Here is a 10,670-nt window from a genome sequence, read left to right as displayed (position 1 = left end):
ACATCGTGATTTAAAAATTGATATATAATTTAAAAGATGAACAATCAGCACCTATATGATATTATAGATGTCGGTTCCTATAAATAACTGACACGCATAAGACTTTCAGGGACGCCCATGACACCATATATAAATAACCGGCACCTATAGTCATGAACAGGATAAAAATAATTTGTAGAACGTACATAATATTTTCTGAAACACGGAAATCACAAAAATCACATATTATTACATTCACATCCTTCAGAGAAAATCACAAAAAATAACAGAATATTACATTCACATCCTGCATATCCATATCCTCCATATTCACAAGAAGACTCATTTTATAACTCAACCATGTGTTCCCAATATATCCAGTGGCAACATCAAAATTTAAAGTGTCCAATCTGCTAGACATGAACAGGTAAAATAAATGTGCTGACCATGAGCTAGAAAGTTCAGCAAGAAGAACTTACTCTTTAGTGGCCAATGAAAATTGAAACAATTCAGATTTAGGCAGACAAAGGAATGACAAAATATTGATCACAACTTGACTATGTTACGTGTGTCATGTTATGACAAAAAAATTAGGGCTTCACTTTTGGCAAACTAGCATGTTCTGTTTTTTAAAGTATTAGTCACCAAAAACAACCATTAATTTATAATTAATTAGTTTCGCAAGACCTAACATATAAAACCTGAAGCCTCGAGTAGAGAGCATAGGAGATATTGCTGAGACTTAGCGTGCCAGCCAACTTTAGTTTGAGACATGCCTGTTAAACCACACAAAGGCGGTGACCAGATGTGTTACACATCTCAGGAGACTTGACAAAAGTTCGCTTGAGATCTACAACATCTCAAATGCTCTAATATGAAAATTTTAGTTACACATGCTCAACTGCTGCTTACAGAGACAACAACGATGATGCTAGCCTCATCCATGCCACATCCAGTCAGTGAGATCACTTGTTGCTTTGAAGGATAAAAATATTAATTAAGGAAACTTAATACATGATTAGATAAGTATTCAAGAAAACAAATAGATAAATATTAACAAATAGATAAACTTAGTTCATGTTCGAGACATTAAGAAAACCACATCAATCCAAATATCTAATCTACAAGATACTTAGAAAATGTTTAAAGGGTACATTATGACCACTAATTCTAAGATTGTATATCCTTTGTCATTGAGCGGCTATCTACAGTGTCAATAGGGTCGCGAGCCTCAATGAAACCCACTAGTTCAGCAAGAGCTCTTGAAACGTGGTATGCGTTGTTCGACGAAATGATATGATTGACAATGAATCCACAGAGTTGTCCAGTGAGGGACAAGCAAACATGTGACAGCAATTTACTTGTCGGGAGCTTTAATTTCTACAAATGGAAGTATTGGAGATATGGAAATGTACTATGTGTTTAGAAATGTAGATTTACGTCTTAACAAAATTGGAGAACCTTAGCATTTGTAATGTTCCAATTGGAGTCCTCCATGAAAGTTCACATAAATTTCATTACGTAAAACCCACAAATGCTTGTGCCGTTATCCTGGCATGAGAACCAAGGGTGGCAGCAAACCCACAATGTATTTGGACACGGAGCATATCGAATACACTTCTTTTTAAACTTCACAAGTGCCTTATTTACAATGTCAATGACGGATTGAAAATTAGCGTCTCTCGGCTTTCTAATATTTCACTGTGGCGCGATCTAAATTAGAAACGCGGTTATGTAGAAGCTCAAGGATAGTGCTAAATAATATAATAGGGTGGGGCTCGAAGGCATAATAAATTATATGTATAATAATTTGATTAAAACATATAATTTTTTAATGATTACTTTTACAATTCATTTAAACTATCCAACTAAAGAAAAAGTAAAAAACACATAAATATATTCTTTCATAACAAGTAGAGGTTTAAAGAGTAAGTTTACACAAATGGCTGCCTTTTAAAAAAAATAACAGATGTGGTTGTTCCCAATATTTTCACTAAAGGTTATGTTATCTAAATGTGCTTTCTCGCACATTTATTTATTTATTGTCAGTAGAAAAATATTACAAATAATCAGTTTGAAATATATATTTGCTATTTCTATATCACAACTTAATGATGAGTAATAATGCACACAGTAGGAAAAAACATACTGGTGTGATGCCAGACTAATTCTAAGTAATCTAAGTCATCATACCGAATGTAATTTTGATTTAAATGTTTCATTTACTCAGTATGTGATTGATTATTAGGATAATGGATCTTCTACTTTTAATTTTAAAGCTGTCAAACACTCATATTCAAAACAAGAAAATATGGTTGTATCATTTTAAAGATATTAACAAGATGGCCACACACTTAGCTATTGAACTATACGATCTTGGTGATTTTATAAATACTATTTTAAGTTAAAATCACAGGTACATTCGATCTAGAGATCTAGATTCACTTAAATTATATTTGTAATAATTGAAGCACATGCATGCATAAGAAGAGCAGTGAATATTTCTATGCGAGACAACTTGTGGATCAATTAATGTAACTGAACATCCCCATTAACTTCCATTCTGATAAAAACCAAGTAAAGAAGTTCGTGAAATGAAAATTTTTGGGTGTCATGTCGGACGTTTGTCCGAATGTCGGAAGAAGTTTTCGGACACGAATAAAAAAACTAATTTCATAACTCGCTTGGAAACCGTGAGACGAATCTTTTGAGCCTATTTAATCCATCATTAGCACATATGAGTTACTGTAGCACTTATGGCTAATCATGGATTACTTAGGCTTAAAAGATTCGTCTTGCGATTTTCCTTTTAACTATGCAATTAATTTTTTTTAAAAGAATTATATTTAATACTTTATGTATGTGTTCAAAGATTTGATGTGATGTCTTTTTTAGAAAAATTGGGAACTAAACAGGCCCAAAGTGTAGTAGCCATGATATTACTCCAAGGCGACAGGGCAAGACTAAATTTAGAGATAGGACATCTCAGATCTTCGAATAGTTTAAATTATAGCTGTCTTTGATAGTTGGGGGTCAAAGCTAGTAGATGGCGTGGAAGTGGTTAAAGCTGAAGCACGCAGGGCATCTCTATCGTGGCCAACATCAATATTATAATAATAAGTTGACATAATTAAATGTGTGCTGTTGATTGAGATGTTTATTTACTTCGCACGCATATGCATGCTCGAGCGGGGACACCCGCTCGCCCCTCCCCTATACCTTCTCTCCCGCTTCCTCCTTATCCAGTTCTTTCCTTCCTACTACAATACACCATAAAATTTAAAAAAACAAAAAAACAAAATTAAAAAAATTTATGTATAGAAATACTATATATAAAAATATATTTGAATTCAAATTCAAATTTAAAACGGATATGTAAACTTTTGACTTATAAACTTTGGGTCTATAAACTACTATTTGAATTCAAATTCAAATTTGAACGGGTATGTAAACTTTTGACTTATAAACTTGGGTCTATAAACTAATATTTGAATTCAAATTTAAATTTGAACGGGTATGTAAACTTTTGACTTATAAACTTTGGGTCTATAAACTAATATTTGAATTCAAATTTAAATTTGAAACGGGTATATAAACTTTTGATTTGGGTCTGTAAACTTTAGTTGTATAAAATTTAGAAGTATAGAAATACTATATATAAAAAATATTTGAATTCAAATTCAAATTTGAATCGGATATATACATTTTTGACTTATAAACTTTGGGTCTCTAAACTTTAGATATGTAAACTTGAAGTGTGCAAACTTTAGGTGCATAAATTTACTAAAATAGAAAAGTAATGCGATGCCAAAAAAAAAAGGAAACCACGTGGAGGGAGGAGGAGGGGGGGGGAGGTGTTTACACCCAAATTTGGCACCTAGGATTAAAATAGGAAAGATTGCCAAAATTTAGAAATCTACCGGTTTCCTCCGAGTGGGCCGGTCTGACCGCCATGTGTTGGGCGGTCAGACCGCCGATTGTAGGTCGGTCAGACCGGTGGTATGTGGCCGGTCTGACCGACAGGCCCGATTCCGATTCTGTTGCGTCGGGTTTCGAGGTTTCCTTGCTCGGGAAGGCATATTTCGGGTTTCCTTTGGTTTCTACCCCGAGTTGGACGTGGAGAAGGGCCTGCAGAGGGCAAGACCAACCCCTATATAAGGGACAAGGCCGGTTCATTGTAAAAATCAATCTACTATCAATCAATCGAATCGTTCTTTTCATATTGCTTTTAGTTTTCTCTTAGTTTGTCCATCTTTGTCGGTTTGCGCCGTAAACCGTCCACCGCCGCTGCGAGAGTGTGACACCTCTTTATAGGTTTGTCCTGAAAACCTTCCGTTTTGCCCACGAGACGGGTAGTTATCTAGAAATCGGCTTCGCTAGCCGGTTTAGTTATTAAAACCCATCTAGGTTTAGCTCTTTGCTAGATCGAGGTGGTTGGCGACTCTAGGATCACCGTAAAACTTAAGGTGCTACGATCGTGCTCGTCAACTTGTCAAAAAAGTTGCCAACAGGAGGATCAGCCTGATCGCCTGGGCGATCGCTCGCATAGTAGCAATCTCGTGCTCGAGCAAGTTTGGCTGGTTGGGTTGCTCCTCCTTCCTGGGCCAGAATACTTCAGCCCATTGGCCCAAGTCTGTTCCCATTACCCCTTGGGCGGCCCAAGTCAGGTCCGGCAACTGCTGCATGACAGCTTGAGCTAGCACTTTAGGTAAAATTATTGTTGCAAGAGGCATTGATAAAGAGTGTAAGACCAAAATTCTGGGGGGCATATGCATCTAAATTTGTACGCAAGATCAACAGCTATAATTAATTTAATCTCATATATTTCAGGAGTGCAGCATGCATGCACCTCGAAACCTTAAATCATGTTGCATTACATATATTCATGATATCACAACCGAATTGTTCAAAGTAATAGTAGCTTACAGCACGAAAGGTACAACATTATATATGTAGATCACACCACAAGCGCATATAGCAAATATATAACGTAATAATCTTACCTACTGATAACCTTAACCAAACCAAAGTATACTTCATATCTGTTGAGAGATTGAGGAGAAACTAATGACGAGGTGAAACGAAATGATCATTGACGAAACAAACGATATATCGATCGAATAAGCTTTAATTCTACATGCGTTCGTTGACCGTCGTCGTTGCGGTTATCAAGCTAGGTCACGTTCAGGCTTGCACTCAACTGCTTGAGCTCCTCCAGCGCCTCCGCCATGGTGGGCCTCTCGTCAACATCCTCCTTAAGGCACCGAATCGCAATGTTGGCCATCCTGTCGAGGCACTCCATGTAGCGAGGCCGCAGAGCATCATCGGTTGATGACAACATGTCCTGGTCGTACATGTTCCTTCTCGCGTAGTCGTCCTTGTAATACTTGGCAAAGTTTAATGGGAGGCTTTCTCTGTCGTCGTCCAAGGCTTTCTTCCGGGTGATGAGTTCCAGCAGCACGACTCCAAAACTGTACACGTCGCTCTTCTCCGTGAAACGGCCTGTCTTGATGTAGGTAGGATCGATGTAGCTCATGTCAGCCATCACAGACCAGTTGCCGGACTTGGCGACTGACATGAGCTTGGACGATCCAAAGTCAGAGACCTTGGGCTCTAGATTGTTGCCAAGAAGAATATTGCCGGACTTGACGTCCCCATGGACGACGCTTTTGTGGCCAATGTTAGAGTGCATGCATGCTAAAGCTTCGGCGCAGCCAACGGCGATGTCGAGGCGAGTTGGTAGCGGGAGATGCGTATGCCGACCATCGCCATGGAGCTTTTCGTAGAGGCTACCCTTGGGGATGAGCTCCAGAACCAGCATGGGCACATCCGTATGCAGGCAGCACCCGACTAGACGGACCAGATTCTCATGCTGGATCCGAGCCTGGCTCGTTATCTCATCCGCGAAATCCTGTTTGTTAAGCTCATGGCCATTTCTAACAAAGCACTTCACAGCAACCTGCTGCTCGTCCTCTGTGATCCCCTTGTAAACCTTACCAAAGTAACCTTCCCCGATCTTGCTTTTTTCACAGTAGTTTCCTGTCATCTTCTTCAGCTCCTCTTCGCTGAAGATTTTGATATCCATCATCTTGTTGAGTATGTTGCCACCATTTTTATCGAATGATCTATTCCGCCGCCGCCTCTGACGGTCCTTGAGAATGTACAGCACCGCCAATGCCATAATACCTCCGGCGACAGCAGTTGCTGGCAATTAACAAATTAAATAATTAAATGAACCATTTTGGTATTTCTTCCAGTAAAATACACATAAATGATGTTTTCAATAAGATCCAATCAAACTTTTGAAACCTCGACAGTCAATTAAGCCCGTTCAAATGTTCAGCCTCATCATTTCGCTTAATTATACTTGTCAGTCAAAATTTTAATTTTTAACTTTAAATGTGGAGTTGATTTTGGGATTTTTTTTTCATTTTGCTTTTAGGTCGTTAAGAACACATATATAAAAAGTTATATTCATAAATTATTTTTTCATTTGTAAATATGTTGTTTCGTATTTTTCTCTCATATGCCAAACGATGGGCCTGGTTGATTTCAACTTTTGGGGTCAACAGGGTACTAACTTTGAATGCTTAATTCTTTTCTATGGATTAAAAATTTATGTAATTAATTGTGATACTGAGAAAGCATTTATTATGACATTGGATATACTCCTTCCGTCCGTATATATAGCAATCTATAACTGGATGGACACATCCTAGTACAACAAATTTTTATAGGGGTTTATCCAGATTCGTTATATTAGGATGTGTCTCATCCAGTCCTAGATGACTATATATTAGGACAGAAGAGACTATAATTTTTTATATGCATATGTACAACATATACTTAAAAGATAAACTTCCTCTGCTGCTCCAAACATTAATTAAACCAATCTCTCATGTGCCCCCCGCGAAAAAAAGGGGTCATTTGCAAATTTGCCACTGGTTTTTTCAATTTTGCAAGGATGCCACTCGAATGACAGTTTAAGTGGCATTTTTACAATTTTCTAGTGGCGATCTTGCAATAACGATTCAAAACAGTGGTAAATTTGCAAATTGTCCCAAAAAAATTAACTAAAGAAAAGGTCCCCGGATTTTGGTTTGCCCCTTGCATCCTCAATATTCCATTAGTTGAATGCATGTTCAATTTCTAAAAGAAAAAAAAGTCTGTTTTGCCTAAAAAATATGGAAATTTATGGACTTACTGTTAGAGCAAGTACCATAATATAATCAACTGCTAGCTTCAACAATTATCACATCATCTACAACCGAACAAATAGCTCGGTCATGCAATAGTTAGCTGTAGATTTATACTACATCATTAATATCGAGCACATCTCTCTCACATACAGCTCATGCTCAGCTAACTGTTGCACAGTTTATTAAAGCTCGTGCTCAAAGCTCGTGCTCAGCTAACAAATCTGTAGTTTATTTTTTTTCGGTCCTCCCCCCGTCTCCTCCGCATAAGTTCAAGCTTACTTCAAAAATATGTGTAGAATGCCTTTTATGGTAGTTCAATATATTTGTCCATGTTGTATATATTATATAAAAAGAAATGCTAGCCAAAACTATGTTATTTCAAAATCTCATCTCAAATATTATCATAAAATAGTCAAACATGATCTTTCTTTTCTGTCGGAGGATATAAATCAGGGGAATAAGACTTAGGACTTAATTAGTGCATGGCATGTTATGCATGAATGCATAGAATTGAAAGCACGGAAGAAACGACGATCCACAGCATTTTAAGATGGTGGGAATAAAGAAAAAAATGCTGACCTATTGTTGCGACTACGGTCGCTGGAATTATCGGTTTGCATCCCTTGTCGATTTTGCCATCTCCTCTATGTAGAAATCGGCATTTGCACTTGTAACCACCCTCTGTGTCATAGCATTTGCTACCACTGTAACAGGGATACATGGCAGGCCCTTCTCTCCTAAGCTCGCACTCATTAATATCTGCACACAATGGTTGGATACTATATTCCATTATTTAAAAAAAATAACTGGCTAGCTTGTAAATGATGATGCCAAATCAATAACAAGAATACTAGCTAGATACCCTATCTAGCTATATGCATGCCATAAAAAACTGATAAATTAATTCCAAATTTCAGAATGATTAAATCATGAAAATATTATATTCCAAGGTGAGTTAAGCGTTATACTTATTAATTCAGGAATTGACACTATTAGATGCAAAAGGCTATGAATTTTTGTTTCAAATAATAAATTATCAGTTATTCGATCGAATATATGCAACACCATGAGCGAAGTGTAGATTAACAACTACTACTCCCTTCATTTCATATTATAAGTTGTTTTAACTTTTTCTTAGTCAAATTTTTTAAATTTAATAAGGTCTATAGAAAAATATGACATATTTTTAACACAAAACAAATATATTGTGTAATATATTCAATGTTATATTAAGTGAAATTAATTTAGTGTTATAAATGTTAATTTTTGTATAAACTTTGTAAAACCTAAAAAAGTTTGACTATAAAAAACGATTTATAATATAAAATAAAGAAAGTAGTATACTCCCTCCACTCCAAATTACAAGACCTATATTTTTTACACAGTTTTCAATGACATACTTTGATCATTAATTTATTTTATTTTATGTTCCCAACGAATATAAATTTAGCATAACATGGAGTACTTTAAAATATGAATGATATAATATGCATAATACTTAGCAAATATGGTTAGTATATACTCCCTCCGTATTTTAATGTATGACGCCGTTGACATTTCGACCAATGTTTGACAATTCGTTTTATTCAAAATTTTCGTGCAAATATGAAAGTATTTATATAATGCTTAAAGAACATTTGATGATGAATCAAGTCACAGTAAAATAAATGATAATTACATATTTTTTTGAATAAGACGAATGGTTAAACGTTGGATAAAAAGTCAATAGTGTCATACATTAAAATATGAAGATAGTATTATTGTTAGTTAAAAGCTATCGAGTTTGATTGAGGGTGCTCTATAATTTGGGAAGGAGAGAATATATAATTAATTAAGGACTGACTTATGCATCCGCCGGTGACATACGGATTGCCGGAGTACCCTGCGGAACAGTTGCAGAGGTACCCCTCGCCGTTGGTAGCGTTTACACAGTAGCTGTGGGCGCTGACACAGGCAGGAGCCCCTGTTGCTGACGAGCACGATCCATTTCCCCTGATGGCCCAGTCAAACACTGTTGGGACACTTCTATCTCCGGTACGGTTGACGAAGCTCTTGCTGCCGGCAAGACTGAAATCTTGGCGGCTGAAATTGTACCTGAATCGATCGTACGTGTACATATATATATGCATCAGTAAACTAACCGATCAGTGGATGAAAATTAAATAGAGCAATCAAGACTGAAATTGTCGTAGTACGTACTATTACGAATATGAACATAAGTATGGTATGTATATAGTACGTGCACGTATTGGTACCAGCTTTGCTCGGCGACGAAGGCGTAGCTGCAGGGGCTCTCTCTCCAAGCAGGGTTGCCGATGAGGCTTCCGGGGCCGAAGGAAATGTTTAAGATGTTAAGGTTGGGCGGGATGGAGGGCACCTGGCAGCAACCCAGCCCCGTGCAGTGGTCACCGTCGTGGGCGGCCTCCTCCAAGCTCGCACACGTTGTGATGCAGCCGGTCGAGTAGCTCGCATCGTCCCTGCCCCATAGAAACGCAATCGCGCCACAGCCGATGGCCGTGAACTCGTTCCTGCTCCGCGCAAACAGGAACGGCGTACCGAGGTCGACCTGCGAGGAGGTCGTTACGTATTCGGAGGTATTGTACGAAGTATAGCAGTTGGACACGACGTCAGTGTACACGCGCATCTCCCCTGCCTCCACCGAGATGTCCATGATTTCTATGTTCAAGTAGTAGGGTCTGGGAGGGGTGAAGCTATGGTTGCAAGAGACGTCGAAGCCCGGCCAGGCGCAGTCGACGCCGATGCCGAACGGGTAGGGGATGCGCACGTCGCCGCACTTCCTGCCGCAGTTCGCCGCCGTCGACGTAGCCACCAGCACAGAAAGTACTAATACTGCTAGGAGATCATCATACCACAGCATCACTCCTTCTGCCATGGCTAGGTGTGTTGCTAATTAACTAAACCCCGCACGTACGTACAACTACATGTACACGGCTTCCACTGGCTAGAACATATATATGTGCGATATTTGCACTTGCCATGCATCTCTTTATATAGGAAGCGGATCCTCTGACTTAATTAGTAAACATGCAGTACTACTCCTCTTCATCTTGTTGATGGGTGTCTAGCTAATACTACTTCCTCCATTTCATAATATAAGACATTCACGTATTTCAAGATCCCACTTTCAAAACATTTTGACCAATATTTAGTACAGTATGAATTGAATTTTTACTATATTAAAAATTATATCATTTAATTGGCATTTGAATTTACTTTCATTAGTTATAATTTTGTTGCTACAAACTTTATCATATATGAGATATAAAACAAATATTAGTTTTGAAGACCGTGTCAAGTTTGACCATGCCTTATATTATGGACATGGTTATTAGAAAGTTTTAGGGTATATTGGACATGATTATTAAGAGAATAGTTAGAGTTAATTAAATGAAGCAAGGTACAGTTAATTGATAAGTGAAAGTAGGTGGATAAATTAAATGGTTACGGATTATGATTGGTTGGAAAGATAAT

At 37.7% G+C, this 10,670-nt stretch overlaps 1 protein-coding gene across 1 annotated transcript; it reads right to left on the bottom strand.

Moving 5' to 3' along the window:
- Positions 1 to 4,780: 4,780 nt before the first annotated feature.
- On the bottom strand, positions 4,781 to 10,141 carry LOC127754189 (wall-associated receptor kinase 1-like). Its single transcript, XM_052279678.1, has 4 exons — positions 9,434 to 10,141; positions 9,022 to 9,272; positions 7,758 to 7,937; positions 4,781 to 6,183 (listed from the first exon to the last, which is right to left on the bottom strand). The coding sequence occupies exons 1-4, from the start codon at positions 10,069 to 10,071 to the stop codon at positions 5,153 to 5,155; spliced, it is 2,100 nt and encodes a 699-aa protein (XP_052135638.1). The 5' UTR covers positions 10,072 to 10,141; the 3' UTR covers positions 4,781 to 5,152.
- Between the last annotated feature and the right edge of the window lie 529 nt (positions 10,142 to 10,670).

This window comes from Oryza glaberrima, chromosome 11 (genome assembly GCF_000147395.1).
Source record: "Oryza glaberrima chromosome 11, OglaRS2, whole genome shotgun sequence".
In the NCBI taxonomy this organism is placed as follows: Eukaryota; Viridiplantae; Streptophyta; class Magnoliopsida; order Poales; family Poaceae; genus Oryza; species Oryza glaberrima.
This window is presented reverse-complemented; position numbering and strand designations above follow the sequence as displayed.